Source organism: Crassostrea angulata, chromosome 5 (assembly GCF_025612915.1).
Source record: "Crassostrea angulata isolate pt1a10 chromosome 5, ASM2561291v2, whole genome shotgun sequence".
Lineage (NCBI taxonomy): Eukaryota > Metazoa > Mollusca > Bivalvia > Ostreida > Ostreidae > Magallana > Magallana angulata.
The window spans coordinates 59456077-59476415 of NC_069115.1; the positions used below are offsets into that span (position 1 = coordinate 59456077).

General features: G+C 32.3%; 1 protein-coding gene across 17 annotated transcripts in view; it reads left to right on the plus strand.

Moving 5' to 3' along the window:
- Positions 1-20339, plus strand: part of LOC128183990 (slit homolog 1 protein-like) — a 116952-nt gene that overhangs the window by 35034 nt on the left and 61579 nt on the right. For all 17 annotated transcript variants that reach the window (XM_052853257.1, XM_052853253.1, XM_052853252.1 and 14 more), the window contains one exon: positions 20144-20215. In XM_052853257.1, coding sequence (XP_052709217.1) covers positions 20144-20215 — 72 coding nt within the window. The remainder of the gene's footprint in view (positions 1-20143; positions 20216-20339) is intronic.

A 20339-nucleotide genomic window follows, 5' to 3' on the forward strand; every position in this document is an offset into this window, starting at 1 on the left:
TTACATGAATCTCATGAATGCTATAATCATTATTTTTAGATAAAAATATAAGGCATTTACCACACCGTTTGTTTAAGGGGTCATCTCAAAGTTTGAAAATTTTTAACAGAGGACCCTATGGGATTTTGCATGAAATGTATCAATTTTGCACATTGTTGTACATTTTTTTAAAACTTCTGTCCTAGGGATTTCTTTTTCTGTTTTACATATTAAAGTTATTGCTAAAAGGCATCAAATGGTCAAATATAAAAAACACCTTTACTCCTGGTTTGTTCCACGGGTCTTATCAAAGTTGTGTTTTGTATGCCCACTTTCCCAGTTTGTCAGATAATGGCTATTTTTTATTTGATAAAGACGGAAATGGTGATCTTTATAGTATTATTAAAACATTCAGACACATTTAAGTAATAAATGAAAATATAACATCACATATTAAGGGTCAGTATTATAAAAAAAACCATGGATACTGTCTTGAAATATATGAATTAAGCTACATGTATATTAAGGTGGGTTAAGAAAACGTGACAGAGGGCTAGGCTTGCTGAACCGCTTCACGTTTTCGACCCGAGCCCAAATTAAATATAGCTTATACTTCGAGACATTTATTTTTATTCCACAATTTTATATCAATTTTACTCATCAAACGAGCTATTTTCAACAAATTTCGCCGAATATCTGCAGTTGAAACTATCACGCCATGGCGTCAACAAAGCAAAAAGGAGACTTCACAATACAAATGAAACGCTGCGCGTAAGCGTGCGTACTCGTTCTGTACTCGGCCTCGTTAAAAGCCTAATATCAAGTCTAGTTTAGTAATGCATTTGTCGTGAAATTGTAGACCAAAATACATTGTTCCTTACCTGTTTTCACAAACTACATGGCTTGAACAAGTGTAATGTCTTTGAAATACCACGAATATTATATTATATTTCATCAAAGTGTATCTCATTTGATATCCAAAGTCCATGGATTTTCAATACTGTTTTACTGTAAAATTTATCAATAAACATGCAAATTCACTTAACAACTCCCTTTGATTGATAGTGACACGACCAATGCATTGACGGGTGCCCTAATGATCATTGGTTCATTATCTCCTGTATAGCATAAAGGAGCACCAATCTCAAACTTCTTTTGAGTATTTTTGTTTCTAATGTTGACAAATTGACTCTATTTCCAGCAGTCTGTTCACAAGCATCAAATACCTCCAAAATGTCATATTTTGTATTCTGCATCCAACATGCCTCTAAAATATTACTGACAATTGTACATAAACATATTTTGTTGTTTGACAAAGGGAAAGTTCATGTAAAAACATGTTTGATAGGAATATGATGCTCCATAAATTTTTTCATCCACGCCTTTATTTTATTTGCAAACACCTTTGGTTTTATATTTAGAATACACAAATATTTACGTTCCATCTGAACAATAAAATCATTTCGACGAAACAATATGATTTTGTTATCAAAAACAGTGTTCTTTCCTTAGTGTTCCGCCGCTCACTCTATGAAATTCCGCAGTACATTGGAAGAACTCAGACCATAGTTAGATAATAAATCCGAGCGTTGTCCAATAGAACGCCCAAGCACTGTTTAAAACTTTTTCCAACGAACAAGAAGTCCATTTTTACTATCAGTTTAACTTTACAGTCTACGAATAACAGTTACGTTAAAATGTACACAATACATAGTGCGGATGAGTATGCGTCGTTTTAAAGGTTTTTTTTACTGAATAGATTACATGTTCAGTCTTTGAAAAAGCTTCAATCAACACAATATTTTAAAACAATTATGACATATAATTTTGTCTGTTTAAAGAAATAGGGGACATTGCGTTTCGGATAACTATGTGTTGTCTTTTGTGTTAGGATCATGGAATAACATATGATACCATATATATTTGCTTTGATAAAAAAACACAAGGAAACGTACTAAAAATTTTATATATATGGAGGGGATTTCGAGTTGACAACGTATCCCTAATGTTGTTCCAATGTTTTATAAAAGTATATGCCGTTTTAATAAATAAATAGAATAGTCAGAAGACATCCACTTTGAAGAAAAATTAAAGCTAGGTTCTTATATCATCACCTTTATTATGAGGCTATGTTCACGCCTTTTCAAAAAGCCATCGATTAAACTGATTGCACATAAGAACATGCAATATACTACTCAATTGATCACAAAAAAGTAATGTTTAGCAAATAAACAATATAAAAGATGTGAATATAGATCACATTATTTTTTAAGAACAAAATTATCAAATTTTTCCTGAACGCCAAGGATCCAGAATTATCAAACAACAAATTGTTTACAAATCTTTCTGTTTTCTCGATTATGACAAAGAGCACACGGTTAGCAGAGGATGCTTACACATCCATTGCATCTGATCATACCTTTAATTTATGTTTGCTCTTCTCCAGTTTTAAATTTTTCTTATGGTCTTTTGATCAAACACAGATCTCTTCAAAAATTAAATGTCGGATCTGATGCCAAGGAGGAGTGAGCATCCTCTGCTGACCGATCACACCCGCTGTGAGCTCTTTGTTGTAATCAGGAAAACGGAAATCTGAGACAAATCGTTGATTTATAATGGCAAAACAGACACAATTCGACCCAGCGGAGGATTGTATTTGGTGACAAGGTCGTTGAAAAGACCATAGGACTTACGAAATGATGACTTAAGTCGAGACTCTTGATAATCTTGTTTTATAAACTTGTTAGTTAGTAGCTTTTCTCTTTTTTGAAATTGTTCATACGTAGAGCATGCCCTTGCGTATTGAATATACTCAGAGACAAATACTCCATAGTTGTTAAATTTCTCCGTAACTGTTTAGCTTCTAATACATTGGACTATTGACCATTCAATGTTATATTGATAAATACCCCTTATTGTGATCGTGTTTACTGGTAACAAACTATTTCCCTCGTGCTTTTTGTCTAAAAACTAAAAGAAAACTACAAGCTAATATGGCACTATAGTCACTTCTGAACCCAAACTGCAAATTTTGTAGATATGATCCAATGTTGCTGGCAAAGGAAATCTGCAAAGAAATACGACATTAGAAGATATCAAAGATATTAGGGAATGCGTTTCAAAAATATATAATAAAAAAGTCAAATAAATTTTGTAAAAAAAATAAATGAAATGATCAATTTTTTTTTATTTATCTAAGTATAGCGACGCATCAAGTTATTTCGTGTACTTTCCGAATATAATGTATAATCTATATTATATTTATCTAAAGTATATTACATGAAATACAATGCTATAAATTAACGCTAATCCCACTTAAATAATTAAAGGGATGAGGAATATTTTATAATGAGTGTTATTAGAAATGCGTTCAGCCATATTTATTACATGTACCATCAAAGCGTGTAGATAACCACAAAATACAGCTTTTTTTATACAGATAACAAAAACAAACTATGTAGCATATTGTGCAAAAGGACGCATTGCTTCCTGTGGAAATCGTACCTCAGCACTGTGATTTCCTATACCAAACATGTCCAGATTTATCTTGGTTGTTGTAGTTAAACGAAAAGGATAAAAAAAAAAATGAATTTGCAAAAAGACACAAATATTGCAATTTAATTCAATTGAGTCAATATTTGTCAAGCTTTTATTTCTTTAGGATTGGCAAGAACGCACGAAATCTAACACTGCCGCTAAAAATACGTTTTTAGAAAATAAAGTTTATCAATTCTTAACTTGAGGCAATAAAATGATATTGTCAGTAAATATTTTTTAATGAAAAAATCAAACTAAAATGCCAAGAGAATGAGCTGCATAAAGTGTTAATTTTTTTTCTCATGTTTGAGAAAAAAAAACACATGTTTTGTCTAGTTTCATATATCGTTTTTCTTACGTATGTATCTATATACCTTCATCACCTGCAAATGAAGTTTTTGTCTCTCAGTTGATTCGATACGCAAGGGCATGCTCTACGTATGAACAATTTCTAACACTACTAGCTTTAAAAATCCCTGTATCTATATACGAGGGTTGTCCCAAAATAGCGTAGACAATTGGCGTTATTCAGTTAATCGAAGACAAAGGAAGATGAAAGGACTATATATGGTTTGAGCCTAAAATGGCCCCCTAAAATGAACATTGTCATTTTACTGTAATTCTTCGTTTTATTTGTACAAATATACATTTGAAGATTTTTCATAATTTTTATTTTGATTTTAGTACCCACAATTTAAAAATATGACATCATAAAGTTTACCTTTTCCCGCCATTTTCTCGTTTTTAGCATATAAACGGCTTGTTTTTAGGTAGTTTTTCTTTAAGGAAACATTGAGCGACTGCTTGAACAAACAAAATCTTTTCACCAAAGATGTATCTATCCAATACTTATAAGTTACAAAAAGTTCGTTCTTGTTCAAAGAGTCGCTCTATATTTCCCATTCGAAAAAAGATAAGAAAAATGTCAATTTTTGATTGATTTCGATTAAATTATAAAAATAGCGTCACTTCTGACGTCATATACTGCCAGTGAGTGCATAAAAATCAAATAAATAGGTGAAAAACACATTTCATGTCAACTCTTTTATAAAATAACACAATAAATTAATGTACCTGAATCATTTTAAAAATAGCGAATTTTGGGGGCCAAATTTGACTAATACTGTAGAATCATTAGAATTCGTGGTGGTTCAATTTTCGTGGTATTCGTGGGTATCCCTCACCCACGAATTTAAATCCTCAACGAAAACAATTTTAGATAGAGTTATCTTTGTTAATGAAACAGTAACCGACGCATCCACGAAATTGCATCCCCACGAACAAGCAAAAAAGTCACACTCCACGAAAATTGGCCCCCACGAATTTAAATGATTCCACAGTATCACATATAGTTCTTTGTGCCACAAAGGTTTCAAGAAAGTTGCATTCAAATAATGTTTTAAAATCGAATATTGCTTGAGATTAAATTAGTGAAATGAAAGCATGTTAGATCAGAAATTCGACATGCGGCGCAATGTCAAAAACAAAAAGTTAAAATCAACTTAATGAATTGAAAATTGGGCGGAAAAGTACTTTTCGAATGAAAAAATTCAAATAAAACATACACTGATATTTGATAATAGTTCTATTATTTACTCAGAAAATGTTCTGGCTATAACAAAACTTTTAAATATTTTATAGCGCGTTTTGTGACAAGTTGAAAAGTTATCTGGTAATAAAATGACGTTGTCAGCGTTTAAGGCGGCGCAGCAGTAACTGATACAATTTTGTAAAGACCATGAAAGAAATACTGAGCGGTTTTGGAATTAAATGAAATTAACAAAATCGATGAGATATGCGTATTGTGAATAAGTAGTTAAACAACATTGACAATATTTGAACAAGTATGAGACAATACGTGGAAAAAAGAAACCCCGAACGATATCAATGGACGTCAAAATGTTAAACGACACATTTCGATAAGACGGACGTCAGACAACAAGTAATACAGGGCAAGTTTGGAGCCGACAGATCCTTTGTACTTAGAAAATGTTTTTAAAAAAACTAGAAATATATATTGAATGTGCACGCAGGGTACATGTTCAAAGATAATATATAATCTAAGACATATTCGGAAATAAAACGTAAATGTTATTGTAAACGATGTGGAGGATTAAGCAACAACGTAAAACTGGAAATTTTCGACGTCGCACATTGCGCCGCCTGACAAAACTTGATGTTACTAATTATTCATTTTCTCGAGAAATAAATAAAGTACAGATTTGAACTTTTCAGCTTTGTTTGCCAAAGGGTCATTGAAGAAAACATAGAAGTCTAATGAAATTGCAGTGAACAGATTATAAATGATGTGTCCTGTCTACATTATTTTGGGACAACCCTCGTACCTTCATCACCTGCATATGAAGTTTTTGTCTCTCAGTTGATTCGATACGCAAGGGCATGCTCTACGTATGAACAATTTCTAACACTACTGGCTTTAAAAATCCCTGTCCGTATGAAATCCCCCGTCTTCCCCTGTCGCCCCCTGCGTTTTCCTTGTAATCCCCAGTACATCCGCTGTGTGCTACTGTTCAGAGCCCCTGTATACCCTGTCATCCCCTGTGCGCCCCTGGACACATACCTTGTGTGCCACTGTAAGACCCTATCATCCCCTATACGCCCCTGTCATCCCATGTAAGCTACTGTATACATGCCCCTGAAATCCCATGTACGGCTTTTGACTGTTATTATTTCAATGTTTTTTTCTTAATTCAACTTTTGAAATCACGTGTTATATTTTGAGCTATAAGTCAATAATTGCACTCAACAGCGCCGAATCATAAGACATACTGTTATCGTAATTTTAGAAATCACATGTTTAAGTTGATAATTTATTGATACTTAAATAGTCATGCTAACAACTAAGGATTTGAGATTCATCGGGTGGTAAACCTCAGGTGAGGGCGGAGATTATTTTCGATATTGAAAAATATTGGTGTAAAGTCCTCAGGGCATGTGGTCCTTTAGAGCTCGGGAACATTGCTACTCCCTTATGTTTAAAGAACAGACATAAAAAATACAAGATAGAGTGAATTATTTATTTTCAAAAATTGTCTACAGATACACAATGTAGCTACTGTACACGGCACTTCTTGACAATTTGCAGTGTACGGCAGCGAGATAGGGAAAAAGATATCATAGCCGCACGTGTAAATGTATATATACACACACTTCCTAAGATCTGAATGGTCGGTCAGTGATTATATAATAGTTATATACTGTATACAGCCCGTCTTTACAATTTGCAGTGAACGGTAGCGAAATTGGGAACAATGAGGTGCCAGACATACGTGTACTTGTATATACACACACGTTCTCAGGTCTGGATGCTCGGTTATGCAACACAATAATGCAACATGTTGTTTAAACACCCCTTATGACTTTTTCCCAGTCTGTAAAGTAAAGAAAGAAGAAATTGAAATTTTCGATTTTTCAGTTCTGAGAATTTCAAACATGAAAAGATTGAACAGCTTTAAATTCAGAACATCATTTGTCACAGTGATATGAATTAGACTGTATATTGCTATTTTATATTTTTTCATTTTTCAAATCAAATCAAATTTAAATAAATTAATGATATTTTTCTGATCATAAACCCGAAACATTGTTTAAGATAATGAATGTGTGTATAACTATATGTTATCCTGGTACCGGCATTTGTATACAGTCATGCATTAAATCATTCATTAACCGTATCATCTCATATCCTCTTCCGAAACAAAATCAACTCTCTTTTTCTTCTTTTTTATCTTTCTCTCTCTCTCTCTCTCATGATTTAACAAAGAAACAATGCTGACAGCAAAAAACAGCGATTTACTTGAACTTCATGAAGGCTGTTTAATTCTATGCATCATTACACTGGTCAAAACAGTCAAACTTTAGGTGATCATTTCATCATTTCGATCGGTGTGTGGTTATCTGCACGTGCTGATCATGCTGTGTTTTTATGCGCTTAAGCTCAGGCAGGTTACATGGCACAGAACATTGTATATTTCACACACTCCTTCACTTAGTTTTTTTCTCCACAAATTACAGAAAACAGCCATTTGTATACATGCATGTAATAAAATAAGCGGTAAACAAGTTTATCTTGATTTGTGTTAATATTGAGGCAAAATTATTCACGTTTGTAATAATATTGCCCTCTATAAAATGCAAAGAAAAACAAGCACCATCTTCATCATAAATGCTAAATATAAATTTTAAAAACCCCGACTTAATTAAAAGCTCTTTATTTACTTAGCGAGCAGTTAAAGACCGTGCAGGGGGTTTCAGGGGCATGCACAGGGGTATACGGGGGCCAATCTTAGAAAATCTTCTTCTCTACCCATATATATATTTGTTATAAACTAAATGTATGGTGTGTGTTTACCGGCAGCGGAAATAGGGGATCGCATATATTTCCACATTTCAAAAATTGTGTTTATGGTTTATTATTATTATATGATCAACCTAATATCGTAATGCACTTTCATGTTACGTTTAAAATTCGTTATTTAATACATTGAATATAACAAGAGTAATATCAGATATATCAGATATAAACTTATAGACATCCCCCCCCAACAAACAAAACAAACAAACAAACAAAACAAACAAACAATCAAACATTTTTGATAAAAGCAGGCATATCAAACTAAACAATTTTATGGAAAGGAGGAGCTTAGACCAAGTAACGTGTCATGCAAGAAACGTACATGTACCTTACCACAAGCGAGCATCGTACTGCTTTATGTAAAAAACGTACCGTAACATGTACAAAAGCGTTCTGTACCGTGAAGAAACAAACTGTTCAATACAAAAAATTCAGTTGTATGTCATCGTCGTTCAGGTTCTGCATAACGCAATGCTTTCAACTGCTTATTGGATAATCCGGCCTGTTTTCACTATTATCAGATGCTTGCCGATATTCATATCATTAATAATGTTAATTTGAACATATATGGTACCTTCATACGTGGAAATCAAATTTACGTATATTCATTTAATGTGCTTAAAAAGTTCTTTATCGCCCTTTTTCATCTCAAAAATACATAGCGCAGCTTTAAAGAATAATAATGTTACTGTCCTTGAAAGATACATCAGCGACGGTAGAAAAAATGTCCCTGTCTGTGTTCAAGGTTTCTGAAAAAAAAAATAGATAAGTGCTAATACTTCTCTGCTAAACTAGGTAAAAATATTAAACTTTACACGGTCATAGTTTTTAAAAACGGTCAAATTCAAAATAATGAGCTTTGTTAAGTAACATTTATTAACAATACTAAAGTACACTAGTTTTTTTTTAATATTAATATAAATCATTTGTCATTTAGGTAATAGCTAAGAACTGTCGGATAATGCTGATAAAATCATGATCGGCTAAAAAAATTGAAAAAAAACCCAAACAGATCCTTAAAAAGTGAACTATTTAGAATGTAATGTAATTGAATGCGAAAATATAAATGGCAGCGATTTGATTTCTTTTATGTTTATACCACATGAAAGATTACATGCCTCGTTAAGTATAATATAAAGTCATTGCATTATAGCATCAGACATCAAATATCAAAACTGATTCCCTTTTTACTTAAAATCATATTTATATTATCAATGATTAATTTGATTTAATTTCTTAACATTATATCTGTATCTAAAATGTCATAAGTTGTATTTATAATGAAGATAGAAAAACGGTCTTTGACCTAAATGCCCTAACATTATAAATAACGTTGTAAAATGCATGTTGCGTCACTTGAATAAAGGAGGGATAACATCTTTTAGATATAAACCACACATATGACTGTACATTACGTTACTCCTTTCATTAACGTTTTAAATCTTTTATGTTTTGAACGCCTATATATAATCATCATCTAATTTACCAAGATTCTTTGGAAACATAAATTAAGTCACTCATAATCTTTGCGATGAAATGAAAATTGTTTTAAACATCACATCCAGAATATATTTCATGCAATTGTCAAAACAATTGTCAATGACTCAATTTGATAACCCCGGTAAACTATATAAAGTTTGCCGTATTTTGTTCTTGCTTTAATTGCCTAACGTCTGTGTATTTTCTCTATTAAAAACAAAAACAAAAAAACTATATATGCCATTTCAAATTCAGTTTTTGTTTTGTTTGGAACCCAACATAAACTTTGTCAATTTAATGAAAAAAGCTGTGACGACCTCGCAAGGTTATCTATTTACATCAGCTAGTTGGATATTATGGATACTTTTTTTTTTATCAGGGGTTATAAAAATGTTCTTATGCATATTCATAAACAATTCATGCAAATGTATATCTGCGCATGAGCGCGGAAATAATAATCAAAGGAACAACATGAAAATGACTGGAAAGACAGCAAGTTTGTTTAAATTATATAGAATATAGTAAATGCTCTTTTGACGAAGACAAATATTTCTTCATAACTTTCTTTCCAAAAGAATTACTTTTATCAGTAAATCTTTAGACCACCATCTTAATGCGTTCATTGTCAAGATGCAAAGAACATTTTAAAACATCCGTCAAGCATCACGCGGCGTTGTCGTCATCGTTATTGTCATCGATATCATTGTTGTTGTTATTTATGTCCTCGTCTTTGTTTCTGTTATCGTTGTATCTGATGCTGTCGTTATTTTAATTCTGTCAATCATCACGTGTCGTCGCGGCGGCGTTGTCTTCATATTATCATCTGTATTATCATCGATATCCTCGTTGTTGTTATTGATTTCTTCTGATCCTATTTTCAAATCTAAGAATAAAACCTTTAAATGAGAAATATTGTATAAAGATGAACCATAAGACCATATTTTATCAAATACATGTAGCTATTAAAACAAAATAGCAGTTTATCCAATATAAGCTACAACTGGCTTTAATATATATTTATCGATACTAAACTAAATTTAGTAGGAGGCAAACCTTGTATAAACCTGTTTCCAAAAGTCACGTCATGGAATGACAATAATGATAATTCTATGAAATATTTAATTGCTAACGATTATTCTATGAAATATACTTTTTTTAAAATAATATCTAACAAAACTCCAACAAATTTAGTAATAAACAAGCCCTATATAAACTTGTTTCCAAAAGCCAGGTCATGGAATTGCAAGGTGTTTCTATGAAATATACTCTAAGTCAAGACTCTGGTTATGAAAACCGACTAGTAGAGCAGTTAGTCGCAAATGGATCTGATATTGTTATGTCTACTATGGGGTCATCTACCTTATTATTTAAAAAAAAAAAAAATTGATATAAAAAATGAAAGCGTTGGCAATAAGAGATTCACTGTTTATTAAATCATGCTATAATCAGGCACGTAGCATCGTAGGTGGGGGGGGGGCTGATTTACATATAAAAAATTGAATAATCATGGAGTTGCCCCCCCCCCCCCTTTGGGAGTATGTAAAAACGTCGGTATGATAAATAAGAAATAGAAGTGAAATCGAAGTTATGGATATACTACGCCAGCCCCCCCCCCCCCCCCCCCAACGGATTAGGAATTTTTTTTTTGCTTGTCAAGATTTTGTGAATGAGTTTGATCCCCCCCCCCAGACTTTCAAAAACGATGCTACGTGCCTATTGATGACTTGAAACTGATAAATGAGAAAACTTGGCACTAAAACATTTTATAGCGCAAACGCTAGGGCTTAAGCATTCAAATTGGAAATTGGCGCAAAAATAATTTAGCCCACACACCCTCTATTTTTGAAGAATAAAAATGTTTTTGTTTGATCAACGCCTGGATTTTATCTTAGTTTGTCCAAAATCGTGAAGAGATAGGCTTTAATTTCTAACTCATCATTCATTGTTTGATAACATGCTGCGCTCCGGTCGCACCGTAAAACATATTAAATATTGAACCATACATTAAAAATTCGGGAGTTTGATATCAAGCTTCCCCAATATCGTAACATATTATTGAGTTGAAAAAAAAGCCCAACAAAACAGCGTGGACAGATATTTGTAACACGTTTTTTATTAAACGTTTCACGCTTACTATCAGTTGTTTAAAATCGGGCTTTTATTCCTAAAAGCAACCTTGGCATATTGGACTTATGAACTTATCTCAAAATTACTGTTCCCACCCAAGATCTGAGTAGTATTCCTGCCATAGATTGTCAATGTCAGTTATATTATTAGCTGTTATATCTTAGTTTGGATGGCAGATGTACACTTGATAACATCATCATAGATTTTATGGCATACATACTCTTAATGCCAAGGTTAAATAATAATTTATATATAAGGTTAAACAAAAAATTATTCCTTTCATACTTATGAAAAAAAAAACATTTGTTTTAGCTTATCATGATCATTTGCCATTGTTAATTGTCTTCATGCTAAAACAAAAACATTAATTTGTTGATTTTTTATGTTCTCTAAAGTTGTATAACTAGCTGATAGCACATTGATTATGTAATGTTATTCTACAAATGTCTTGACAAATAGTCGTCCACCATTTTCGCTGAAATGAGCGATCTTGTAATGACTTTTTTGTTTTAATTTTCGAAACTTTACCATGTATTATCTATAAGATGAAACAGCTTTGTACTGATTTTCTTTTATATGTACGGTGTGTTAATATAGAAGAAATAAACAAAATGTCAACGAGACGCAAGGTCGACATTTTTCGAAGAAATTCGGGGCATTTTAATGTCTAGAAGAAAACAAACGTAAGCTTGTACTGTTTCTACAGAATTGTTTTCTTATCTGTCTGGGTCCCTTCCTATCTAATCATAAGCATATTCTCGCTTATTCATTTCCAAAACTTTTACGATTGTATTTATATAACTTGAGATAATTCTCATCGTAATGAGACCATGCAGTGTTAGAAAACCGATTTGTTTCCAATGTTCAAGTACTAGTATTTAAAGAAATTCAAAATAAACAACAAAATAATATTTGCTGTAGATAACAGTGAATAATACCCATAAGTTAACTGACAACAACGCACCCGGTCTCAGGTGTCCAGCTGACACACTTGGCCAAATTTGTTAATCAGGGCTTAGGCTATTGTTTTCTTATTTGATTTACAATGATTTGTTATTGATCACAATCAAGGTTTAGGGGAGTTGGCTTACAAATTGGACTTTAAATTTGTTATATTTACTTTAACTCATAATTGACATAATTATGCTGTGTCCTTCCATTAAAACGAATACCGCAAGTAGACGCCATTGTATTCGTTCATTTTTTAATTGTGTATTCATATCTCAATTTGATTTTAAACCTAAGGTAAAAAGGAAAACCGCACTTGACATCCTGATTTAAACTTTTTAACAAGTAAAATAGTTGCTTAACATACTCGATCTCAATAAAAGTGGCACATAAAGAGATTAAGATTGATAATTTTGACAGTAACTGTTCTCGAGAAGTGAAGCTCGTAGAAGTTCAATCAAGGGATTTGGAATTTAGGTCTGATGTTGGCGATTAAAGTATTTCTTTTTATTTCTATGTCACAATAAATATCAACGTTTTTATTTTTATTTTGTTTTAACATAAAAGATAGAGGGAACAATAAATGTATTCAAGGATACTTTGTACTGTTCTAGATTACTTCTTCAATGTATTCCGTGTTCAGGAACTCTAAATGCGAGTAATAGAAAGATTTTGTTCATATTGGTTTTGAGCAAAATGTTAATTTTAAGGTCATCTCAGTCACTCAAATGACCTATTGGAATTGGTCATCGTGCGTCGTCCGTCGCGTGTCGTGCCTTCTTTGTTTACAATTTTACATTTTTAACGTCTTGAAAACTACAAGGCCAATTGGTACAATTTTTATGTGAAGCGGCGTATCTATGTTAAGAGAAATCAAAATTGTGAAATTAGTGGCTCTACCTACATGGAGCGCCACAGGCGGGGCCAAATGTGCAAAAATGCAAAATTTTCAAAAATTGTCTTCTCTACTCCAACACATGTGAGGAAAAAACTGAATACAAGATTATGATGTCTCTACCAAAATATTGAAATTTACGGCCCCTGGATAAAAGGTACAGGCTCTAAGATCGGGGCAATATGTCAATGTAGAAAAAATGTATCAAATCTTAGAAAATATTCTTCTCTACCCCCATATATATTTGTTATAAACTAAATGTATGGTTATGATGTCTATGAAGTTTTCATGTAATGTTTAAAATATAATGTTTGAAAATTATCACCTTTACTCCAACTCACCTGTAACGAAAATTGAATTCATAATTTTGTAGAGCAGAAAGTCATCTACTAAATTTATAAATCTCATGTTCCCCGAGGTATGGGTTCAGATTTTAGGGCAGGTCCAAAATAGTCATACAGTGTTAATGCACTTAGAGAGTTTTAAAAAATCGTCTGACTGCAGAAAAAAGGACATAAAGCCATCAATCCGAATTTTGAATTTCATTTCTCCCAATAAAGGAAATTAAATGTAGGACGGGGCCAAAACATTTATATAGCGAATATGTTAGGGGTTCTTAATGCAGGGTGTGGCCAAAATGTTCATTTAGTGTTAATGTTCATAACGTTTAAAAACGTGTACCGACACAAAATAAAAACTGTCTGCGATTTTATCACACTTTTTATTTTTTTTAAGTAGAGCGCCGCTTCGAGTGATTTCATGTCTGTTCTAAACATAATGTATAAACTATATGATAATTAACTTAAGTATATTATATTAAATGCAATGCAATATAGTAAGGCTTATACCAGTTTAATAATTTAAGTGATGAATAATTTTTATAATAAAATCTTTAGAAATGCGTTCAGCACACTTATATGTGTATACATTAAAATCAAGAGTGTAGACAACCACAAAAACCACAAAATCCAAATAACAAGCAAACTATGTAGCATACTGTGCAAAAGGACGCATTGCTTCCTGTGGAAATCGTACCTCAGCACTGTAATTTCCTATACCAAACATGTCCAGATCTATCTTGGTTGTTGTAGTTATACGAAAAGGATCAAACAGAATTAATTTGCAAAAAGACACAAATATTGCAATTTAATTCGATTGAGTCAATATTTTTTAAGCTTTTATTTCATTAGGATTGGCAAAAACGCACGAAATTTAACACTCCCGCTTACATACGTCTTTAGAAAATAAAGGTTATCAATCCTTAACTTCAGGCAAAAAGTGGACGTCATAAAGTAATATTGTCAGTAAATATTTTCTAATGAAAAAACCAAACCAAGATGCAAAGAGAATGAGCCGCATCAAGTGTTTTTTTTATTATTTTTTTTCACATGTTTGAGAAAAAACACATGTTTTGTCTAGTTTTATATATCGTCAACTTTTCTTAAGTATGTATCTACATGTATATACCTTCATCACCTGCATATGAAGTTTTTGTCTCTCAGTTGATTCGATACGCAATGGCATGCTCTACGTATGAACAATTTCTAACACTACTGGCTTTAAAAGTACCTGTCCATATGAACATCCCCTGTCTTCCACTGTCGCTCCCTGCGTATTCCTTGTCATCCCCAGTACATCCGCTGTGTGCTACTGTTCAGAGCCCCTGTATACCCTGTCATCCCCTGTGCGCCCCTGTACACATACCCTGTGTGCCACTGTAAGACCCTATCACCCCGCATCACAAGTTTTAGTTAATAATTTATTGATATTTAAAATATCATGCTAACAACTAAGGATTTGAGATTCATCGGGTGGTAAACCTCAGGTGAGGGCGGAGATTATTTTTGATATTGAAAAATATTGGTGTAAAGCCCTCAGGGCATGTAGTCCTTTAGAGCTCGGGAACATTACTACTCCCTTATGTTTAAAGAACAGATATAAAAAATACAAGATAGAGTGAATTATTTATTTTTAAAAATTGTCTACAGATACACAATGTAGCTACTGTACACAGTACTTCTTGAGAATTTGCAGTGCACGGTAGCGAGATAGGGAAAAAGAGATCATGGACGCACGTGTAAATGGATATATACACACACTTCCTAAGATCTGAATGGTCGGTCAGTGATTCTATAATAGTTATATAATGTATACAGCCCGTCTTGACAATTTGCAGTGAACGGTAGCGAGATTGGGAACAATGAGGTGCCAGACATACGTGTACTTGTATATACACACACGTTCTCAGGTCTGGATGCTCGGTTATACAACACAATAATGCAACATGTTGTTTAAACACCCCTTATGACTTTTTCACAGTCTGTAAAGTAAAGAAAGTAGAAATTGAAATTTTCGATTTTCAGTTTTGAGAATTTCAAACATGAAGATATTGAACGGCTTAAAATTTATAACATCATTTGTCACAGTGATTTGAATTAAACTGTATATTGCTCTTTGATATTTTTCATTTTTCAATTCAAATCAAATTCAAATAAATGAATGATATTTTTCTATTCATAAACCCGAAACATTGATTAAGATAATGAATGTGTTTATAACTATATGTTACCCTGGTACCGGCATTTGTATACAGTCATGCATTAAATCATTCATTAACCGTATCATTGCTCTTCAGTGTATATGCATTAGGACAATTTTATACAATAATAAATATATATAACTAAACCGGAAAATGCACACTGATAGAAGTTAAACGTGTCAATTGACCGGTCTAATATCCTCTTCCGAAAAAAAATCAACTCTCTTTTTCTTTCTTTCTCTCTCATGATTTATAAAATAAACAATGCTGACAGCAAATAACAGCGATTTACATGAACTTCATAAAGGCTGTTTAATTCTATGCATTATTACACTGGTCAAAACAGTCAAAATATAGGTGATCATTTCATCATTTCGATCGGTGTGTGGTTATCTGCACGTGCTGATCATGTTGTGTTATTATACGCTTTAGCTCAGGCAGGTTACATGGCACAGAACATTGTAGATTTCACACACTCCTTCACTTATTTTTCTTTTTTTCCACAAATTACAGAACACAGACATTTGTATACATGCATGTATTAAAATAAGCGGTAAACAAGTTTATCTTGATTTGTGTCAATGTTGAGTCACGTTTGTAATAATATTGTCCTCTCTAAAATTCAAAGAAAAACAAGCACCGTCTAAATCATTAATGCTAAATGTAAATTTAAAAAACCCCGACTTAATTAAAAGCTCTTTATTTACTTAGTGAGCAGTTAAAGAGAGTACATGGGATTTCAGGGGCATGCACAGGGGTATACGGTGGTCAATCTTAGAAAATCTTCTTCTCTACCCCCATATATATTTGTTATAAACTAAATGTATCGTTATGATGTCCATGACGTTTTCATATAGTGTTTAAAATATAATGTTTAAAAATTATCACCTTTACTCCCACTCACCTGTAACGAAAACTGAGTTCATAATTTTGTATTGCAGTAGAGCAGAAAGCCATCTACTAAATTAATAAATCTCATGTTCCCTGAGTTATGGGTTCAGATTTTAGGGCAGGGTCAAAATAATTATACAGTGTTAATGCATTTAGATTTTTATAAAATCGTCTTCTTTACTTCTGCTGATACTGAATAAAAACTGACTGCATTAAAAAGGAGATAAAGCACCTATTCAAATTTTCAATTTCATAATTTTCATGTCTCTCAATAAAGGGATTTGAATGTAGGACGGGGCCAAAACACTCATATAGTGAATAGGTTAGGGGTTCTTAATGCAGGGTGTTCATTTTGTGTTAATGTATATAATGTTTAAAAACGTGTACTGACACAAAATAAAAACTGTCTGCGATTTTAGAAAAACAAAACATTAAGCTGTCATCTTTAATATTTTATGTCACGTACATTTAAGGAAAGGTTATGCCTGGGAGGAGGATGGTATACATGTACTAGTATATTTGTCTTAAGTTAAGATATTGTGAAAACATTTGAAAAGAGTTTGGGGAGTGGGGTGAGCTGTTAACAGTTAATTGAGGTATCTTCCCTTGCTTATTCACAATGGAGTTATCTTCCTTTGCATGTTTATATTTAGTACTTAATCATTGAATATAATGTTATTAAAAGGTTGAAGATCAAATGAGTAATGCAAGTATTTTATCATTAAAAAAGCCAGTTTGTAACTTTCTAACTAAACAAAACAAATTGTTAATAGTAAAGTAATAGTTGGCTAACCAAAATAAGCAGTACATGTAAAATGTAAAATGTAAAATGATTTTGGTAGAAATACCAGATGGTGCATTAGTGGCTATGAAGGTTGAATAGCTGGAATAGAAGAAGTGAGTAACACATGATAGCTTTTAGACCTATTAAAAAACAAACAGGTAGAGTTTCTGACAGCCCCTGGGGATGGTAATATTAAATAAAACATGTATATTAGCCACTTTGTTTTGAATCATCTATGAAAACATATACTAGTACACATCAAACCTATCTTGAAAGTTAAAAAATATTATCTTTCTGAGTCTTGCACTTTTTTAATATTAGGTCATGCACTCTATTATGATCTAGAAATTTTTTCGGTAAAATTAAAGGTTTCGTAGTTCTTTTTAATAGATTTTAGGAAGGGATGTTATCGTCATTATAAAAGTGTATTTTTTCCACTCCAAAATGAAACTTAATTATATGCATATATGAGACTCCTCGACAAGTTTGTGTATGGGCTATGGTACTCAGTTGACCGATATGGTCTATTGTTCTCTTGTCAATATCGTTTGAATTTCAAACACAGTATTAAATGCAATAAAGTAAATTATACATTAAGGTCAATTTGAAAACTAGTCGATCCTAAATTAGAGATATTTTGTGAAGAACGCTATTCATGCAAGTGTTAAGTGTTAAGAAGTGTATTTGTTACTATGCATATAATAACATACAACAATATCAGAGCCACTTCCTATTTACAAGTTAAAATTAAAGATGTGGTGCACTTAGCCAGTGAAGGTACACAGCAGCATCAACAGGTACCCGTAAATGTTGTTTTAGAGGTTACTACTCATACGTTTTCTGCGAAATCGGATCTGTGAAGTTATGTAATTTGTGCTACATTCAGACCAGCGAGTGCCTTATGCGGTCTTAGAATGGACATTACGCATTTGATTTAATAAATGTTTTAAAGTTGTTCGCAACTCTTGATAATGAAACTATCCAGGGTTCTTGGTTCTAACGACTTGAACTGAGGGCTCTTGTACATGTATAAACATTACTTCAGTTAATGACAATAAACAGTATTTTGTACGTTCTGAAGATCAAAGACCGTGGCTATATTGTTTAGATAAGTAATAATGGGATGGGGGTGGGGGGGGGGGGGGGTGCTTGCCTTTTCAGTGCAACGGAGTAATCTTTCTGCGAGCTACATGGCGGCTGAGGAAAAATTATTGTCAATTGAAATTCATGGAGCTAATATTCATAGATTGATATTTTAAAGAATAGGTTAGTGGTAACATTTTGCGGATTTACTTGTATTATAAATAATAAATGTATTAATACTATTTTGGATTTATATTCATGGATAACGAAATCAAATCAATATATTGATTTAAATACTTCTTGAATCAATCTATGATGATGACGGATGAACCTCGAAGTCATTTAAAAGACATCAGAAAAATCAAGTGAATAAAATTCAGATAAAATAGAATATTTCTAAAACCAGGTTATTCCTTAATAAGGAAACGTTCAGAATCACCACGTATTTTTATGCGTAATAATTTATGCACTGAAATAATAAGTTAATAAATAGCTGATACTTTATTCATAAAAAACATTGTTCAAAATCATCCAATTACATCTATGATGTAATGCATTGATTGATTCAATTTCATATTTTTACAATTTCTAAAAATAGAATAATATGCACTATAATATTAGGTGTGAGCTATATATTAATTATTTACTAGTATATTATTTCAATTTCAATGTTTAGTATTTTTTAAATGAAAGTTAGCCGAACAGTTATTTGTCAATTTCAGTTATTAAGGTCGGTAGCGGGTTTAAAATTTTGCGCCCTATGCGCAGGGTATTACGCATTAATGTCGTAAAACGCAAATGTAAAGTAAAATGTTCAAATATACAGGTTATCATGTAACGTTTTTATGTTTAAAAATGACTTATCAAAAATTATATTTAGTGAAAAGAATCGTTAGAATAATGTCAGAAGTATTTTAATCATCTCGCCGCTTCTTCAAAATCGGCGTTATTCTCGTCGGAATCAACGTCTTACGATGACATCAGTTGATACTCTGACGTAACAATTGACAAAAATAAACGCCGTGCACTATCTATTGCAGCGTCAATAATTTAAATCAAAACTATAAATTGCAAAATGAAAACATAAGCGATCCTTCTACGTTCTGTGTGAGTGGAAAGGTATTTTTCTTCTACTACAAAAAAATTGAATTTGATTCGTAAACATCGTCGTTCATGTTTTGCATAACGCAATGCTATATAGTGTAAAAAATATAGCTAATACTTTATTCATAAAATAAAATCATTGTTAAAAAAAGTCATCCAATTGCATCAATTATGTAACGCATTGATGGAATCAATTTCATTTCTAAAAATAAAACATTAAGCAGTATTGCATTTAGTGTTGCCCATATATTTATTATTTACTAGTATGCTATCTAAATTTGAATGTTTTTTTTTAAAATGAGAGTTAGCCGCACAGTTATTTGTCAATTTCAGTTATTAATGCCTATGTTAAGTTCTTGATATTAAAGATTTCTAAACTCTTTAATCATTTTGTTCCTCCAGGAATCTATATACGAATCAGATAACAACGATCGACAACAACGCCTTTGCCGGGCTATCTCAGCTGAACACACTGTAAGTAACCCTTATTCTGTTATCTCAAGATTTCATTCTTGGAGATAAATGTTGCATTTAAATTTGATCCATTTCAATAGTTTATATGACTGCTTAAACATATATTTGTCGCAATTAGTTTAGC